The sequence below is a fragment of the Mytilus californianus genome, unplaced genomic scaffold (assembly GCF_021869535.1).
Source record: "Mytilus californianus isolate M0D057914Y unplaced genomic scaffold, xbMytCali1.0.p SCAF_3, whole genome shotgun sequence".
Taxonomy (NCBI): Eukaryota; Metazoa; Mollusca; class Bivalvia; order Mytilida; family Mytilidae; genus Mytilus; species Mytilus californianus.
Genome location: NW_026262679.1, coordinates 45,913,040 through 45,934,324, shown reverse-complemented (window position 1 = coordinate 45,934,324; position 21,285 = coordinate 45,913,040). Strand labels below are relative to the sequence as shown.

The 21,285-nt window shown below is 31.3% G+C and overlaps 1 protein-coding gene across 1 annotated transcript; it reads left to right on the top strand.

Annotated features, from left to right (window-relative positions):
• The first annotated feature begins 764 nt into the window (after positions 1 to 764).
• LOC127733497 (forkhead box protein A1-B-like) lies at positions 765 to 15,650 on the top strand. Its single transcript, XM_052242849.1, has 3 exons — positions 765 to 835; positions 10,000 to 10,104; positions 15,396 to 15,650. Exons 1-3 carry the CDS (start codon positions 767 to 769, stop codon positions 15,648 to 15,650), a joined length of 429 nt encoding a protein of 142 aa, XP_052098809.1. The 5' UTR covers positions 765 to 766.
• The last annotated feature ends 5,635 nt before the right edge of the window (positions 15,651 to 21,285 follow it).

Here is a 21,285-nt window from a genome sequence, read left to right as displayed (position 1 = left end):
ACACATAACAGTAGTATCATGTTATATACTATAATTACCCATTTATATTTTGGAGTCCTTTTATTACCTATGTTACTTAATCCCAAGTATTGACTGGGGTAAATATGGTATTGAAATATGGTCATCCCTTAATTTCAAGACTAGAAAAATAGTGAAAATATAGATCTTAATCAAAATTAAAAAAATCTTCTGATAAACCATTATGAAGTCAATTAGAAATGAGAAATAATCTAACAGCCTGAATGAAACAATTATGACAGATGGCAACTTATGACAACAGGCTCCTGGATTGGGACAGGCACATACAGAATGTTGCTTGGGTAAACATGTTTGCAAGTGTGGAATCCTCCTCACAAATTCAGTTAAAAGATGTCATAAGCAGTCTGAGAAAAACATGATCTTATGCAATGCAATGCCAAAATATAAGAATCTGCAGGATGAAAGACATCAAGTTTTAATGACTTGATAGGAATGCATTTTTGTTTAGGGGCCAGCTGAAGCCCGCCTCTGTGTGCGGTATTTTCTCGCTTTGTTGAAGACCCATTGGTGGCCTTGGGCTGTTTTCTGCTCTTTGGTCGGGTTGTTGTCTCTTTGACGCATTCCCAATTTCCATTCTCAATTTTATAAGAGTTTATTAGGGGCAATGATAAGAAAAGAAATTACCCAAACTTAATGAATTTTTATACAACATAAATTTGAAAAGCATTACATTATACATAAACACCTGTAAGTTTTGATATCAACAATTTTTTTCCTTTTTTCAGTAATGAAACCAAGAAAAGTTTACATAAGGAGACCCCCTCGGCCATTTACATATGCCTCTTTGATACGACAGGTAAGTAGTCCAACTACTGTATCACTAGCCTGTCAAGACTGAGGTTGTGAGTTGGAACCCCGCACATGGCAGGTGCATTTGACTCTAATCTTAATTGACTAGGATTGTCAGTTTATTTGCAAAAGGTCACTGGTTCTCTCTGGGCACTCCCGCTTCCTCCACCAATAAAAACTGACCACCATGAAATAGCCAATAGTGCTGAAAGTGAGGTTAAGCACCAACAATCAATTAATAGATACCACAGGTAATATTACCGATGAACACTGAACACAAATAAAAATAAAATTACAATCATTGTTTACAATAATATTGATGGTTTTTCAAGGTACTATTTAAAAAAGGGGCAGTAAATATGAAAAGGGCAATTAAAAATGAACAAAAACAGACAATATTATTGCTGAAAGAAAAATGATAAAAAGACAAACATCAATCCACTCAACACATCATTGAAAACTAAAGATTAAGCAATACACCCCTGGAAAAAACAGAAGTGATTCCAGATGTTCTATAGACTTGTTCATGTCCCTTTCTAATTTATTTTTTTCAATTTTGCCCCTGTAACAATTTTACTGCTATAACTAAGAGATTTCCATTATACTGACATCTGCAGAGGAGTTCTCTGTCAGTTTTCAGTAAACATATAAATTAGTAAGAAAGAAATTAAAGAAAGGGAATTGTAGCAAGTCTAGGCTTTTTAGAAAGGTCATTTGTTTCTGCCCCACTAGTTACAGCAAACAAAATCTACAGGGGGTATTTATTTTAAATATATTATTAATCAAAATAAAATTAACTCTGCCGTTTGCATCATAGGGGAGTATTGATCAATAATTATCTTTACATGCCAGACTGGTGTTGGATTGCCGCTGTGCTCGTCTGCCCTCGGACGACAGTCCTTATTTGGTCAAGAGACTGGCATTACCACGCTAAATTTTCTAATTGAAGTGAGCGCACTACAATCACAAACCAATCAGCTAATTAGTCATGTGACTGGTCATCACTGGAAGCCCCCTTCCCATTGGTAATGCCAGTCTCTTGACCAAATAAGGACTGTCGTCCGAGGGCAGACGAGCACAGCGGCAATCCAACACCAGTCTGGCATGTAAAGATAATTATTGATCAATACTCCCCTATGATGCAAACGGCAGAGTTAATTTTATTTTGATTAATAATATATTTAAAATAAATACCCCATTAATCCAATCATAACTCTTAACCCCCCCCCCTAACCCCACCCTTTTTTGCCCAATGGTAAGATTAGCTGTGCTGCTACCACCTCTCAGACAAAATCCTACATGTATATTTAATGGTTATCTCTGCTTGTATTTAGGCGTTTTAGAAAGGTCATTTGTTTCTGCCCCACTAGTTACAGCAAACAAAATCTACAGATTACTGTTATAGCTGTTAGAAATTTTACAACAGAAGGTTTACTTTGAAATAAAAGTGCAAATCACCTGTCACAAAAAATCTGATAACTGCAAAATAACATTTCTCAATTTTACATCAAGATACAGATAAGCAAGAAATCATCTCCTTCTGTTGTGTATTAAGAGATTTATTATAATTTGCAGAATCTTTTTTTTTAGATGAGAAGTTAGCATTAAACTCCTTTCTGTAAAAATTTTAATTTTGGATTTCTGTTTGAATAAAGTGAATATAAGGTGTGTCAAGTATATGTCAGTGAGACATCAACCCAGCGACAAAAATAACATAAAAACTTCAACATACTGTGTTCAACAATTCACAATTGTTCATATAAAATGTCATGCTCCAAATCTTCTGTAATCTATAAAAGTTGTATATAGATTAAGCAGAAACTATCAAGATCTGGCACCAATCAAAAAGTCTTGAAAAAAAACCCCTAAAAAATAATGATAATATTTAACATCTTATAAATCTGTTTCAGAATTGAAGCTACTTTTTGACAGTTAATTTAAACTGAATTGCTAAACCGCAATTATCACTTTCAGCCTTCTAAGGGCTATTCCATTAAAATGTATGTGGGAGGGTAGGAAGGGACTTTCAAAATATCACTACAACCAAGAACCATTTTTTAGATAATTTTGCATAATGGTTATAGACGCATACTGAAAAAAGACCCATGACCCACATTCAATAATTAAACTTCCCTTCCTACCCTCCCACATACATTTTAATGGAATAGCCCTAAGTATGATTTTGCCGAAAGGGTAAATGATAATTTGGTGTCTTAATTTTCTGGATAAGTTACCCATTACTGAAGTCTGGTTCATCTAATAACACTATATTAATGAAGAGAAACTTATAACAAAATCTGTACAATGACTTTTTCACAATTTTGAGATTCTTTAGACACATTTAATTTCTTGGGATAGAATTTTGCCTAAATAAATGAATGCTGTGTTTGTGAGCTCCACTGTTTACTGTTGATGTAAATTAAAATATTCAATGTCACAGACTAGAAATTTATACAGGCAAATTTCACTCACATCAATTTCACTTGAATTTAAATTCATGTAAATCTCACGTGAAATTCATGTGAATTTCACCTCAAACGAGCTTATACTTGAAACTCGCGTTAAATCAATTCAAGCGAGTTTCAACTTTCAAGTGAATCTCATGTGAAACACACGTGAAAATCACATGAATTTTTTTCACATGAAATTCACGTTAATTTTTAAAATAAAGTAATTCAAATAACATCTAAATTTTCAAATTTATTTAAAAAAATGAAAAATACCAATTTCTTTTTTGTAAAGTTCACATGCACTTTCATGTAAATTTGTCTCAATGCTTATGTTATTACGTTACAGTAAGAACTGAATTCCTCTACACTTCCTACTAAATACATCTCAAATATCTAATTCTTCCAAAGAAGTTACTTCTTTAGTAAACATAGCCAACAAAACAGCTATAGAAGCCTTGAAAAACGGTGAAGTTTACATTTATTATTATTTTAAATGTGTTTACATTATCCATTTCACTTATTTAGATAAAATTATGTGAATAAGACACGTATATCAGAAACATATATCCATCCGAATACACATTGTAAGACTGTAACGAATCACACGTGGTGGCTGTTGAATATTTCAGTGTCAATTTTATTGTCTATCGATTTTAACATAACAAGGTCAAATCAGGCCAGTAAATTAAATGCCGTATTCACAGGTAGGGTGTTTTATTTGTTACCTGTAATTATATGTAACCTGATGAATTGTACTTTTTATGTTAGTAGAAATAGAGTGATGTATATTGTCGATTTCTGTATGATTGTTATATAAATGTGTTTTAACTGTACTGTTTGTAGGCATGTACAGTTATGTGAGGAGCTATTACAAAAATATGAAATCATACTTTGAAATGGCATCTAAATTTTTGATAAACTTAAGTAGTTTAAATGTGAATGGTACTAAAAATAAAGCTAAAAGAGACAGAGTAATTGAATGGATTCAATCTCAAAACTGTTCTGTTTGTTTTTTACAAGAAACTCATTTTGATGAAAACATAGAAACAGAAATAAGAAATAATTCAGAGTTTGATATATTTTGCAGTCACGGAAAGGCCTCTAGTAGGGGTGTGGCTATTCTCATTAAAAAGTCACTGAATTATAAGTTGATAAATAAACATAACGATGTAGATGGACGATTAGTTCTTCTTAATGTAGAAATTGATGAAAGCGTTTTTACACTAATGTGTATATATGCACCTAATTGCAAAAGAAATAGAAATATATTTTTCAAAAAAGTAAATAATATATTAAAAGAACAAGGGATAGGAATTACAATAATGGGTGGAGATTTCAATGATACGATGAAAGCGACAGACAGAAAAACTACTCGTTCAGAGGTAAAAAATATCCAATCAGTAAATAGTTTAAAATCTTTAATAAAGATAAATAACTTAACAGACATTTGGAGATATTCAAATAAAAATAAACAACAATATACGTGGCGAAGAAAAGATAAATCACAGGCAAGTAGGATTGATATGATTCTGATAGGCTCAGACTTCATACCACTAGTAGAATGTTGCAAAATTAAACCTGCAGTTATTGGTTCTATGGATCATCAAAGTGTTTTTATGAAATTTAGAACTGGTGCATCAGAAAGGGGAAAGGGGTACTGGAAAATAAATAATTCTATATTAGAAGATAATGACTACATACAATTAGTTAATAAAGAAATGGATAGCTGCTTTATGAATAATCGTAATTTAAAAAACCTTGGTTTAGCATGGGATATATTTAAAATAAAGGTAAGGGAGGCAACTATAGCTTATTGTAAAACTAAAGCAAAATTTACAAGAGAAAACTTACGAACTCTTGAAAAAAAATTAGAAATAAAATTGAAAATTAGAGATGAGCAAGAATCTGAGAATAACATTTTAGATAAAGATATTGAAGAACTTGAAAATAAAAATACCAAAATTTACGAACAAAAGGCTAAAAGGGCTCAAATTAGATCACGAGAGAAATGGGTTGAATTTGGGGAAAAAAATAACTCATACTTTTTAGGTTTAGAAAAACAGAGACAGGTAAAAAAGTCAATCAATAAATTAAAAGGAGAAAATGATGAGATTTTAACGGATCAAAGTGATATACTATGTAGTATTAAAGAGTACTATAAAAAGTTATACTCGACGCAAAGCCCTGATAAAACATCAAGTGATAAATATATATTTGAGACAAAACAAGAGAAAGAAATGGATGAAAATGATAAATCAGTCTGCGATGGGGATATTACAGTAGAAGAATGCTCAGATGCTATTTATAAAATGAAACTTAATAAATCTCCTGGATTAGACGGATTAACAGTTGAATTTTATAGAAAATTTTGGGATAAATTAAAGTACATAGTAGTAAACATTCTTAATATTGGATATAAAGATCAAACACTTACATATTCACAGCGTACAAGTGTATTAACGCTATTATTTAAAAAAGGTGATCCATTGTCACTAAATAATTACCGTCCTATTTCCCTTTTAAATATTGACATGAAGCTTCTATCGTACGCTCTAGCACAACGATTGAAAAAGATCCTACCAAAAATTATTAAAGAAGACCAGACTGGATATGTAAAGAATAGATTTATTAGTTTTAATCTTAGACAGATACAAGATATTATTGATTTCACTGATTTATACAAAATTGAAGGGGCTATAGTCTTTGTTGATTTTTCTAAAGTGTTTGACTCTTTAGAATGGAATTTTATGTTTTCAGTTTTAAAACATTTTGGATTTAATGATTCTTTTATAAGATGGGTTAAGACTTTATATAGCGATATTCAAACATGTGTTATGAATAATGGTTGGATATCTGATGTCCTTAAAAACACCAGGGGTATACGCCAAGGATGTCCTTTATTGGCATTATTATTTGTTTTATCGGTGGAAATCATGGAGTCAAGATTAAGAAGCAATACCAATTTAAAGGTATCAAAATCAAATTGGATTGCAAAAATCATAGCATAAAAATTTCGCAACTAGCAGACGATACTACATTTGTACTTTATTTTGTTGTTCTAAATATGACGTTCAGTTAGCTATGAACGAAATTGAAATATTTGGTTCTTATTCAGGATTGAAATTAAACAGAAATAAAACAGAGGGGTTATGGGTAGGAAAGCTTAAATCATGTAAAGACAAAATTGAGGGAATCAACTGGAGCAATGGACCAGTCAAAACTCTTGGCATATACTTTGGGCATTGTAGAGAGGAATGTGAAAAACTAAATTGGGAAAATAAAATTGAAAAGATGAATAAATTATTTTGTTGTAGGCAGAAAAGAAATCTTACTAATTTTGATTATTAAAACACTAATTGTGCCTATTTTCACTTTTGTGGGAACTGCCTGTATAGTTCCAGAGAAATATTTGAAAAAAATAGAAAAAAGTTGTTTTAAATTTGTTTGGGATAATAAACCAGATAAAGTAAAAAGAAATTCAATCAATGGTCCATATGAAAAGGGGGGATTAGATATGATAGATATAAGAAGTTATTTCACTGCTTTAAAAGCTATGTGGGTTAAAAGACTAGTAACTGATTGTGAAGGAGGTTGGAAAATTATACCTCAGCGATATTTTTTAATTTTGGGTCAAACTGGTTAGTGTTTCAAAGAAACAGTGGGGATAAGCCAGACGAAAGCCTTGAAAATATCCCAGATTTTTATAAAAATAACCTTAAATGTTATAATGAAATTAACTGGAGGAGGTCTAATGAAAAAACCTGAAACATTTACAGATATAAGAAAACAAATATTATGGAACAATAAATTTATTAAATTTGAAAATAAAGCTATAGTTTAAAAAAATTGGATTAAAAGCGATCTTATTTATGTAAATGATATCATAGATGAAAAAGGCTGCATTTCTCAAGACATCATTTTTAATAAACTAAAAAATAAATCAAACTGGATAGCTGAAATTAATTTGGTAAAGAAATCAATACCAAAAGACTGGGTAGCAATTTTAAAGTCGGAAAATTCTGTAAAAAGTACTGTAAATATAAAAAGAAACCAATTTATATGGAAAGGTTTACCTATAAAATTAGAATCATTATCAAACAAACTTTTATATAAATCTCTGATAAATAAAAAATTTGAACCAGCTAATGGACCCAAAAAATGGCTGCGTATACTTGATATAGATGATGTGTTATATCGAAACAATTTATATAAATTTTTATTCAGATATTTAAAAGAAAATAAACTTAAAATTTTTAGATGGAAATTACTACAACATATTCTACCTACAAAGAAAATTATTCAGGTGGAAAATTGTAAACAATAGTTTTTGTAACTTTTGTACACAAGAAGAAGATTATGATCACTTCTTTATACTGTGTCCGTATTTAGAACATTTTTGGAATAAAATAAATGAAGTTTTAAAGAAGAGTAAAATAACTTTTAAGATAAAATTAAGACATTTGGTATTTGGATATAAAACTTCAGACGAAGAATATTTTTTGACTTTAACTATTTTTTAACAATTGTTGGTTTTTCAATTTACAAAGCCTATTACGGTGTCTTCAACCTATGCCAACATTTGAAAAATATATATTCAACCTATGCCTACAAACAAAATACAATGGGTGTTGTTATAACTATTAATAACTAATTACAGGTAAAATACAGTCAGTATTTTAAAGCATTAAAAATTACTCCTTTAGAATAAAAAAACAACAGTTAAATAAATGCAAAATTATGTTGTAGTAAAAATATTCTTGTATGGTAAAATACTTCCAAAATTGTTTTGTTCTTAATATAAAACTTAAACAAAACAAACAAAAATAATTGAATAAATAAAAAATTATAAAAATTAAAAAGAATTAAAGTAAAAAAATATTTTATTTGGGATTTTTTTAATATACAAGATTTGCTCACTTATGACTTGTTGCTGACTATCCAAGCTAAAAATGTATTAAATCTGATTCATGTTCTATATCTAAATTTAAATTTTATTTTGAAAAAGTGCTTTATTAATTTTGGTTATCATATATGAAAAATGGGCTTTAACTAGTTTTCACAGAGCTCTTTTAATTCAGTATGATTTCTATTTCTTAGAAACATAATTCCCCATTGAATCTTACAATATTTTATAAAAGAATAGAAATATATACACAGAGAATTACAATTTGCTGAGCACATATGAATAGCGGCATAATTATATTAATGTACATAATATGTATAAACGGTAATATGTCAGACTGCTTCTGAAATTTTCAGATATGGAAAGACCAGATATGTCCTTTCTAGAAAATATCTTTCTAGAATATATGATATTCGTAACGAATACTATATCCGTTTATCAGACTATTCAAAAAGAGAGGCGAAAGATACCAAAGTGACATTCGAACTCATTAGTCGAAAATAAACTGACAACGCCATGGCAAAAAAAGAAAAAGACCAAAAGACAAACAACAGTATACAAAACACAACATAGAAAACGAAAGACTGAGCAATGCAAAACCCACCATAAACCGGGGGTGGTCTCAGGTGTCTTACAGTATTATCAGATATATTTTTATATAATATGTATATATATGTCTCTGGTATGATGTAAAAGTGAACATTGTAAAATTGTATTTAATTCTGATGTCAGTATTTACGTAATATGTGTTTTTGTATATTAGAATACATGAATGGAAATGCAGAATAAAGCACTATTGTAATAAGAAGTAACACACATATATACAAAAACACCATTATTTCATAAATACTGAACTGTGAAAAAATACACTTTTCAATGTGAAGCATTTTAAATAGTGCTATATTCATTATTTCCATGCATTTGACGTAATTCTACTTTTAGAAAAATATCATCAAATATTTTCATCATATATTGTATGATATTCACATGATACTGGTATATCCTGAACATGCATGAAATATTTGCCACTGGACTTTAAGCAATCTTCAATCATCAATTGTTTTATTATGTTAATTCCTAATACAAAAGAGATCAGCAACACACAGAGTTGCCTTCATTTTTACTATTACAAGTAACAAAAATAGTTGTGGGTACACTTAAACGCCAATTTTAAACTGGTTGTAAATTGATTGGCCCCTAATTATTTTTTGTTTTTATAACACTTAATCTGTTATATTTTATTCAACCTATGCCAACACTTTTTCATACAATTTTATACCTAAATTTCAAAATGTTGGCATAGGTTGAATGAACCCCTATTACATATCTGATCAAAAGACAAAAAATGTCAATGTTTTCTCAATTTTTCTTAATGAGTTCAATAGAAGAGTATGTTTGACAATGACAATTAAAAGTAATGTTTTAGCAACCATTAGAAAACATATGAATAATCATTATGAGTGATATTATTTAATATATATTTGATGTAATATAAATTTTACAACTAATTACTGCCCTGAGTGATTAGTGAAATGTAACAGGGAACATCAGGAGGAGCTTGGACTCCTGAAGGATATTGTAACAAGCCAATAATTGAAATAAATATTTAATTATGTTGTTAAAAAAAAAAAGAACTGAATGTTCAATGATGTTGTTTAAGCCGATTGACCTGGGGTCAACTGGTGTTGCTCATTCATAAAAAACAACTTGAGATTGGAATATTTGACAAATATTATCCAAAATCAATTATGTGTGTCTAAAGCATAAAAAATATTGAAATTTATTAAAGGGAGGTAACAAACAATTTTTCTGTTTCAGGCTATTGTAGAATCTCCTAACCATAACTTAACATTAAGTGAAATCTATCGATGGTTACACAATGCATATTCATATAAACAGATTGATGATATAACCACAATGAAGGTTAGTATGTCATAAGGCTCTCTTTCTATCTGTCTTATTATCAATACCAGTTCTCTGTTAGATTTGAAATCAAGATTCTATCAATTTAATTATATTTAGTATAGATATTGATTCTCATTTAAATTTTGAAATCAGGATCCTATCAGTTTAATAATTGGCAGTTGTTTTAGTTTAATAATTGGCCGTTGTTTTAGATTATTAAATATGGAAATTGAGATTCTATAAATCTAAATATAAATAGTCATTCTCTATTAAATTTGAAATTCAAATGATGATATTTTTTAGATTTGAAAATAGAGATTTTTTTTAGTTCAAATTGTTTTATATAAAGATAAGAAGATGTGGTATTATTGCCAATGAGACAATTTTCTCCTGAGACGAAATGACATAAAGGTTAGCAACATATGAATAAATCAACAAATATTCAGTAAGGTTTTTCATAACTGATTTATTAAAAGAATAAATATGTTTATAGGTTAACGTGATTGATCAACATTTAAAGAATATTAAGAAATTTACATTCACACACACTCACACATCACTTTTTGTGTCTCATCTTTTTAAAGAGGTTTAATAAGAATGTTGTGATCACTCTCAGTTTATTTTTCTTACTTTTGACATCAAAACTGACTGCCATGTTAGAATACAAAAAGTAAAATCACAAAAATACTGAACTCCGAGGAAAATTCAAAAATGAAAGTCCCCAATCAAATGGCAAAATCAAAAGTTCAAACACATCAAACGAATGGATAACAACTGTCATATTCCTGACTTGGTACAGGCATTTTCTTATGTAGAAAATGGTGGATTAAACCTGGTTTTAAAGCTAGCTAAACCTCTCACTTGTATGACAGTTGCATCAAATTCCATTATATTGACAACGATGTGTGAACAAAACAAACAGACACAATAGGTAAAAATGGCACAAACAGGGGTACAACAGCAACACGAACCCCACCAAAAACTGGAGATGATCTCAGGTGCTCCGGAAGGGTAAGCAGATCATGCTCCACATGTGGCACCCGAAGTATCTGATACAAGTGTCTAATGGCAACTAGTGTATTTATTATTTAACTCTTAATGAAAAAGTGAGGTTGTGAGTTCGAACACTGCACCTGGCAGGTGCATTTGACTCCAACCTTAATTGACTAGGGTTTTCAGTGTTTCTGACGAAGGTCTGTAGTTCTCTCTTGGCACTCCAGCTTCCTCCACCAATAAAAATTGACCACCACAAAATAGCCAATAGTGCTGAAAGTGGTGTTTAAACGCTAATCAATTAATTAAAAGCTGGTTTTCCTAAAAGATATTACATTTTTTGTTATTTTTGCTTGTAGAACAATGCCAGACAAGTTCTGAGTTTTAATAAATGTTTTGTCCGAGTAACAAATGAAAAGAATGAAGGAGTATGGACAGTTAATGAGAAGGAATTCGACAAACTTAGAGCACCACATAGAAGATTAGATGGGTAACATAATATGAAGTCCTTCAAACGGTTTGGGTCCATAAAATTAGTATATATTGTATGTCAGCTGATCAGCACATCATGTGTTCTTTTGTCTGTTTCAATTTACTGCGATGTTATAGGCATTTATAACTAAACATGGAAACATATAAACAGACTTTATGATACAAATTTGTTGAAATAAAATTGAGAATGGAAATGGGGAATGTGTCAAAGAGACAATAACCCGACCATAGAACAGACAACAGCAGAAGGTCACCAACAGGTCTTCAATGCAGCGAGAAATTCAGGCACCTGGAGGCGTCCTTCAGCTTGCCCCTAAACAAATATGTATACCGGTACTAGTTCAGTGATAATGAACGCCATACTAAACTCCAAATTGTACACAAGAAACTAAAATTAAAAATAATACAAGACTAACAAAGGCTAGAGGCTCCTGACTTGGGACAGGCGCAAAAATGCAGCGGGGTTAAACATGTTTATGAGATCTCAACCCTCCCCCTATACCTCTAGCCAATGTAGAAAAGTAAACGCATAACAATACGCACATTAAAATTCAGTTCAAGAGAAGTCCGAGTCTGATGTCAGAAGATGTAACCAAAGAAAATAAACAAAATGACAATAATATATAAATAACAACAGACTACTAGCAGTTAACTGACATGCCAGCTCCAGACTTCAATTAAACTGATTGAAAGATTATGTCTTCATCATATGAATATCAGGCACAATCCTTCCCGTTAGGGGTTTAGTATCATACCATCATAACATATATGAGAAGAACATAACCCGTGTCATGCCAACAACTGGTTTTTAAATAAATGTGTTAAGTGGCGATGCAAAGACCCTATTAGTGAATCAATATTAACGCCAAAATATGCAATCTTTAATGACCTGACAACAGTATCATAACTATATCCTTTCTTAATAAGTCTATTTAAAGGTTTTGTTAGCTTCAGAGGTGAATACTGACATTTTTGTGCTTTATAAAGAATATTTCCATAAAAAATTGGATGTGAAATACCTGAACGTATAAGAAGTCTGCATGTTGAGCTATATTTACGAATGATGTCCTTATACCGATGATAAAATTTAGTAAATGTTTTGACTAGTTTGTGATATCGAAAACCCTGGTGTAATAACTTTTCAGTAATACATAAATTTCTCTCGTTATAATCTAAAACATTGTTACATACACAAGCGAATCGTACAAGTTGAGATATATAAACACCGTAAGATGGTGACAAGGGAACGTCACCATCTGAAAATGGATAATTAACGATAGGAAATGAAAAATCATCTCTTTTATCATATATTTTAGTATTAAGCTTTCCATTAATGATATAGATATCAAGATCGAGGAAAGGGCAGTGGTCATTGTTAGTATTAGCTTTATTTAAAGTAAGTTCAACAGGATAAATTTCTTTAGTATACATACTGAAGTCGTCATTATTGAGAGCATGATTTCTTAAGTAAAAATCTGTTTGATTAAATATATTTAGTTCCTGTAATTGAAAATCATTTAAGTATGTCACTTATTCAGTTTTCTATGCTTTTTACAAACAATATTTGTAGTGTGTTCAATTATGGGAACCGCAAATATTTGTCTTGGTCCAGAGAGCTTTGATCTGATCACTATCACTCATGGTAAAATATTTGAAATAAAAGGCCAACCCATGGTAAAATCAATATAAATTCAAGCTTAACTATCTATATTTGTATGCTAGTTGCAGTGATCTTTTCTACCTTTTTATTTTCATTGTTGCTGTTTAACCAAAAGAAGCAGTGAATCTGTAAAGTCAGTGATTAAGGTAAGTAAACATACACATATAAAAACAAGAAGATTGCCAATGAGAGGGATCTCTACCAGACACATACATGTTTTGCTCAAAGTTCAGGGTGTTCATTGAATTTACTTTTTTTTTGCAAAAATTCAGTATTAGCAAAACTGAATCATAAGCGATAGTGTAAGCCTACTTTCATTCCGCCGTGTATTTATTCCGGGTAACTGTTTTTCACTAGAGAATATTGGATGTAAATAGTGTGAAAGCGTCGAACTTGATATCGTTGTTTTGTTTATATTAGACCGGTTTATTGTTTACATAAATAAATAGGTTAAAATTAAAATGATTTTCAAGGAACCAGTTTAATTAATCTGAGTCAATCTTTTTCAAGGAACCAGTTTAATTAATCTGAGTCAATCTAGTAAATAATATTGATGATAACGATGAGGATGTTTTTATAACTCAAAATACTTATCAATGACCAGGACATTGAACTTGATATAAACCAAATTTAAAGAGTTGTTCTTACATAAAGTTTCAATTATAGAAGCATCCTTTGAAATTGACATAGAAGATATGATTTTATATCCAAGTCGACCGAAAAGCAAAAACACAGAAAAACTTCAATAAATATAAATATTACAATTAGTGACAATTTAAAAGCATATGATTTTATAGATTTGCATAGAAAAATTATTTAAATCTTATTTGTTAATAAGCATTATAGTGTTATCGTGTGTTCAAAATGAGTACTAATCACTTCATGAATCAAGGTATGGATCTAAAGCACTAGTGTAATTAATCCCAGTATAAAATAACTAGTGCAATCATTCTGGTACAAAATCACTAGTGTAATCATTCCTTATTTAAAAACACTAGTGTGAACATTCCTTGGATGAAAACTCTCCACTTTTTACATAAATTAACTATGCAAGTTTCAAATACACTAAAAACTATAAAGCCACATTTTATACATGTTTCCCCTTCAAAAAAACCTTTTTAGAACCTTATAATGACTGGTGGATGTTTTACACTGGACCCGGATAGAAAAACCTAGTGAATTTTTGTTGGTGGATAAAAATCACTGGGGATTTTCTTCCTCCGGATAAAGTACACTGGCGGAATCAAACCACTGTTACAATAGAAGCATAATTAATGTAAAAAAAAAAATTTCCTAATCATTTAGCCTCAATCACGATGTAATATCACTATGAATAAAGGAAATTTGTGGTATACACCCACAAAACAAAAACTAAACAACAAAAATAACCAAAAAAACATCTAGAGGGTAACATTTATACACATGATACAATCTATAACAATAGATAGATCTATATACAATATGTTTTTGTTACCAGTTACTTTAAAAATGTTGGCTAGAGTAGTGCAAAAGCTTGGTTTTACTCCTGGCACTTTCGATAATGCAAGAGGGGGGCAATCTTTTTTTTTTCAAAACCAAAATATAGAAGATAAAGAGAAACTGTAAACAGCCAAAAAGGATCAGATAGACAAGACAAACAACAAAGGAGAAATGGTCAATGCACTTCTTATGGAAGTTATTGTCCTTGAATGACAATTTTAACCATTTGTTTGTATTCTGGACAAAAACTAGATATAGAGAAACTGGAACCAGTAAAAATGGTCAGCAATACAAGATCAACGAAATGAGATTTTTTAATTATATCCAAGTCTCCAATGTTGGAAATGTGCATAGATCCAGGTAAGCGACACAGGCTCTTTAGAGCATCTAGTTTATTACAGCCTTTACTGAATATCACAGACATTGGTGTAAATTTTGACAAGAGAAAAAGTATGACACCACAGTGTAAAAGGGATTGTTATATGAAGTCAAAAAGTCAAATATCACAAAATCTCAAATCAAGTGTCAAAAAATCCTAATAGTAATAAGATATATAGATTAATCTTAAGTTGTTTTTTATGAATGGGTTTCTCTAGTTGACCCAAGGTCAATCAGTGTAAATGATGTCATTGAACAATCATTTCTTACTGTAATGTTGTAGCATAAGCATTGGTTTTTTTTCCAGAACACCAAACAGCAACCAGAGCAGAATGACCATCTTTACCAAGTATCACAAGATGCTGCTGTAAATTTTGAAGTTGATGACTGTAATGAAGAATTATCAAGAAAAGCTGGCCAACCAGAGGACAATGAACATCATTACCAAGTATCACAGGATACTGCTCTTAACATTAATGTTGATGGCTGCAAGGAAGTATTACCTAGAAAAGCTGGTGAACCAGAGCCTGTACAAAAACTACAGAATCTTGTGAACAAGTAAGTTATCCATAAGTCATGGCATTGTTATTGTACCCCATGTTCCAAAGGAGAGGCTATTCTGCTTTACTTCAGTCCATCTGTCTATGTGTATTCAGTCCATCTGTCTATGTGTATTCAGTCCATCTGTCTATGTGTATTCACTCCATCTGTCTATGTGTATTCACTCCATCTGTCTGTGTGTAACCTTTTGTCTGTCCTATGAAATTTTTATTTTATTTGTCATGAAAATACAAATGAGACAGTCTTGAAATTAGGTATCTAAGTTTGTGTTTTCATGCTATACCATGAATGCTTCTTAGGTCTTCGGAGGCAACAATAGGCAGGCTTTTTATGCCCTTGCAACTAAAAGTGGGGGGGCATATTGTTTTACCCCTGTCCGTCCGTCCGTCCGTCCGTCCCATCAGCGGTATATAGTTATTCAAGATATTTGCTCTTTTGGGAAATAGTTGAACTTTGTCATTTTTTAGAGTATATACTTGCATAAGAGGTGCATAGCGTTTCCGGATAACTCCTCCTACAGTTTGAATGCTAGGAAGTTTTCACTTTGCTGGCTGTTTGTACATATATTGAAAGTGTGCATGTGGTCAGGGTTTTGATTTTTATTAATATTTGCTCTTTTGGGAGATAATTGAACTTTGTCATTTTTGGAGTGTATACTTGCATAAGAGATGCATAGCGTTTCCGGATAACTCCTCCTACAGTGAACCATAGACCTATGTGCTTCCATTGCTCAACTTTGTGTATTTTTTTTTAATTATTTTCTTTTCATGATTTACATGGACATGATATAACAATAAATGTGGCAAAGTGACAAAATTATACTAAACCTTGACTTTATACATACACATACAGAGAAATAGAATAAAGCACAATTATTGCTACCCAAAAAGTAACCTTTTACTATCAATTAGCTAAAATATTTTATCAGTTGATCAATTTGAAAAGATGAATCCAAACTTCCAAACTTTGTTAGTCTAGTATGTTTTTTAATTTTAGTTCATTTATATGTTTTGGAGTTTAGTGTGACGTCCATTTTCACTGAACTAGCACACAATTTTAGTTAGGGGCCAGCTGAGGACCACCTCCGGGTGCGGGATTTTCTCGCTGCATTGAAGACCCATTGGTGGCCTTCAGCTGTTGTCTGCTCTTTGGTCGGGTTGTTGTCTCTTTGACATATTCCCCATTTCCATTCTCAATTTTATTCAATAAGGAAAAACATTTTAGAAAATTAGTATTGTGAAAGGACAAAGCCTTTTGAATATGCACAATGTATAGATATAGTCTGGGGTTAAAGTTTTATTACCCAATTCAGGCTTGTATAGTCCACGGTTTTATCCTCCAAAATTGAATCTGCCACAAGGGGTGCAGATTATAGAGTATGATAAGCAAGAAATAAGAGAAAAATTTGATTTCGCAAGGTTTGTTTTAAGTTCCGCCAGGTTTGTTATTGAAATTGTAGAGGGTGATCTTATGATTTTCAAAACTAATAATTTACCTAATGTAACAGTGCGAACTATACAGGGCCAATTACGGTAGAAATCAATAACTTTGTCAAACCTTCATGAATTTTATGAAATTGGAACAGAAGCTTCTGTATTAATAAGAGATAGCATCTGATACAAGATTTTGAAAACATATTTTTTATTTTTCTGTATTTTACTGATAGATGGGAATAGTATTTTTTAAGGCGAAGTGTACGTAATTAACTACTCCACAGAATTTTTTTTAATTTTACATGTGGATTCTGCTTGTTAAAATACATCAGACAATAAAATAAAAAAAGGGGGTAACCGTTTTCGTTTTTCAGATACAAGCTGTTGAAATTAACAGCATGATACGCCAAAAATACAAAGGATATATAGGGAAAATCATAAAAATCGGCAGATATTTTTACTTTATCAAGATTTTCTAATTCGTTGGTCCACAGAATTTTTTTAAAAATCGATATGCGATTCAAAAATGAACGACGAACCCATTGGTGCAAAGAAAGTCCTTAGCAACCGTGCTAGTTTTCAAGCTAAATCCTGTGGAAGTTTGATTTTTAGCTGAAAGAATAAAAAACATTCGGCGACGTTATTGATGTCTACTGTAACGTCATCACAATTTCTACTATTTTTTTTTTTTTTTTTATAGATATATAACTCTATAACGCTATTATATATACCGTACAGTGTCGAAACAAAATCGTGAGTGTGTATAATATTGAGAATGGAAATGGGGAATATGTCAAAGAGACAACAACCCGACCAAAGAGCAGACAACAGCCGAAGGCCACCAATGGGTCTTCAACGCAGCGAGAAAATCCCGCACCCGGAGGTGGTCCTCATCTGGCCCCTAAATAAAATTGTGTACTAGTTCAGTGAAAATGGACGTCACACTAACCTCCAAAACATATAAATGAACTAAAATTAAAAAAATATACAAGACTAACAAAGGCCAGAGGCTCCTGACTTGGGACAGGCGCAAAAATGCGGCGGGGTTAAACATGTTTTATGAGATCTCAACCCTCCCCTATACCTCTAGCCAATGTAGAATAAAGAAACACATAGCAATACGCACAGTATAACTCAGTTTAAAAGAAGCCCAAGTCCGATGTCAGAATAGGTAACAAAAGAAACTAAACACAAAGACAATGATACATAAATTAACAAAGGACTATTAGCAGTTATTGACATGCCAGCTCCAGACCTCAATTAAACTGATTGAAAGATTATGTCTTCATCATATGAAAATCAAGTACAATCCCTTCCGTTAGGGGTTTAGTATCATACAATCATAAAATATATGAGAAGAACATGACCCGTATCATGCCAACAACTGGTTTTAGAATAATAGTGTTTATTTCCGATGCAAAGACCCTATGAGTGAATCAATATTAATACCAAAATATGCAATCCTTAATGACCTGACAACAGTATCGTAACTATATCCTTTCCGAATAAGTCTGTTGAAAGTTTTGGTTAGCTTTTGAGGTGAATGCCGACATTTTTGTGCTTTCTAAAGAATATTACCATAAAATATTGGATGTGAAATACCTGAACGTATAAGATGTCTACATGTTGATTTATATTTACGAATTATTTATAACCCATTTTCCTAATTATTGCAAACGCTCAAGCGTAATCAATTGATAAGGAAATAAACTGAGTATTTTTTAAGGATATTTCTGCTGCCAAAAAAAAAGCAAATTGGCAAATAAATATACTGCAAGTGAAAGAAAGTTACTGTATAGACTTTAACTCCATCTTTTCTTAATTAGACAGGGTTCCACATCTTTTTTGAAATTTATAGCTGACTATGGGCTTTGATCATTGTTGAAGGCCGTACGGTGACCTATAGTTGTTAATTTCTGTGTCATTTGGACTCTTGTGGAGAGTTGTCTCATTGGCAATCATACCATATCTTCTTATTTTTATATTGTATTGTTCTAATAATTATGAATCAAATATCAAGTTTGAAATTGTCCCGGTTAACACAGCGTTGACAGAATGATTCTATACGTATTTAAATAATCGGTTATAATATTGGGATCGCGTATACACGTCTTTTTAAATATCTTATTTTAAAAAAGTGTATATAATTTGCTGCATCTTTTCATCCTCACCATTTCCGGCGCTATTCGAGGTATTGCGCACAAAACCCATTTTATTTGTCAGGTTCACACACGTGCACGTGACACAACTCTGCAATTTTATTTTAAAAATTTCCTGTCTCGATCGCTTTCCCTTTTCTTTAACTACACGACAAAGCATAATATAATGTTTGCTGGAGATTTTAAGTAAAAAAGGAAATAATTTCTTGTACCATTATTTGTTGAATATCCACATGCACGACTCCCAAAAAATAAGAAAACTGTATCTGCATATTGTCTTGAGAATTTTTATGGCTGTAATAAGGTCAAAAGAAGAACCCGCACATGAATTTTAGCAAAGTAAAACAGATCGGAGTTTTTGATATAACTTGTCCCTGTATATAATGCAAATGAATTGCAGTTTTGTTAATATAATATGAAAATAAGGAGATGTGGTATGATTGCAAATGAGACAACTATCTGCCACAGTTTAAGGTAGATCAGGTGTCTTTTTCTGAGCGTCCGTTCTGATCATGTTGCAAAAATACTTTTTTGTTTCAAAAATATTTTACCAAGTATCATTCAATATACAACAAAATACCTAAAACTTGAAATTTAAAGATTGAACTATCAAAAAATTATGTGTCGTAAAGTATATTTAAAATTTTTGGGGATTTTTTCAAGAAAATAAGGCCCGTGACCCCCTATTTTTATTTGATATTTCGGAGTTATTAATGAAAAGCTATTTTCTCATCGAATTTTAGCCAATTCTATCGTTTAATGTTTCCGCAATAAGGAAAACTTAAGTTTCCCCTATATTAACAATATAAAATAACCCAAATTTCGTGAATTTCAATGTGTTATTACGAAAAAACAAGGTCCGTGATCCCAAGTTTTTATATTGAAATTTGAAATTACATTGACCCAGAAGACTTTTACAGAAGTTTAAGAAAAATTTATCGTCCAACATTTAGACACCCCAGCTACCTTAAATGATGTGGATGTAAGCAATTATTATAGGCAACCATACGGCCTTCAACAATGAGAAAAATCCATATCGTATAGTCGGTTATAAAAAGCCCCGACATTGTAGACCTTATTTTCTTCACCCCTACCTTATACTACTGCTGAATGATACACAAAAGCTCAAAAAAAGAAAACATATTTCGCTATCCCATCGAAATTGGAATTTGATAAAGAAAAAATAACACGTTCTATTTTTATCATACATGTGTAGTTTCAGTTTCAACCATGGTTCTAAATTTAGATTTTACTTTCCCCAAAAATTGCGGACGGAATAGAAGACACCTGTTTATTTTCTGCACCTTGAAAACTGAGATTTGGATGACATATATTTTACTTATTCTAAGATAAATGTAATAGTGCTCAATTCTTAGTTTCTGAGTGTGTAATGTTTTGTGGACGGAATCTGATGGGTTTTTTTTTTGTTGTTGGCTTTTTCTTCGCCTTCGGCTTATAAATGTTCATTATGTTGTACTAGTTGTCGATTACCCCTTAGTATCTTTTATACTTTTTACATAAATAATAAAATAAAAAAAACATCATAAAATTTTCAATTGCATAAAAACGGACATGCCAACGTCTTTCTTGTCCAACACACAAATTCACATGCAATATAATTATTTGTTAGTACGTTACCTACAATTTTACGCTACAGTACACTGTGAATTTCATTCAAAACTATGGTTTTTCAAATAAATATTGTGGGGTCAATTCTGGTTTGATTTTAATGAATTTGATACGAATAGAAGCAGAATTGTCACTGGTTTATTTGCTTATTGGTTATAATTTTGTTGTTTATGCGTTTTTACCTTCTGTTGAAAAAAAACACGAGTCGTATTGTGTACTTGCTCCTGCGTGTCTAAAACAAAAACAGTGGTAATAAAGTCAGACTAACTCACAATAGGATACTCAGCTAGATTTCTGATTGGAGTCATTCTAATAATTTCTTTGAAGTTTTGAGATAGCACATGAATACTTGTTTGGATTCATGATAGACCGCACGAAGTCATTTTTCTTTCATGTGCCCATTTTTCCTTTCTTG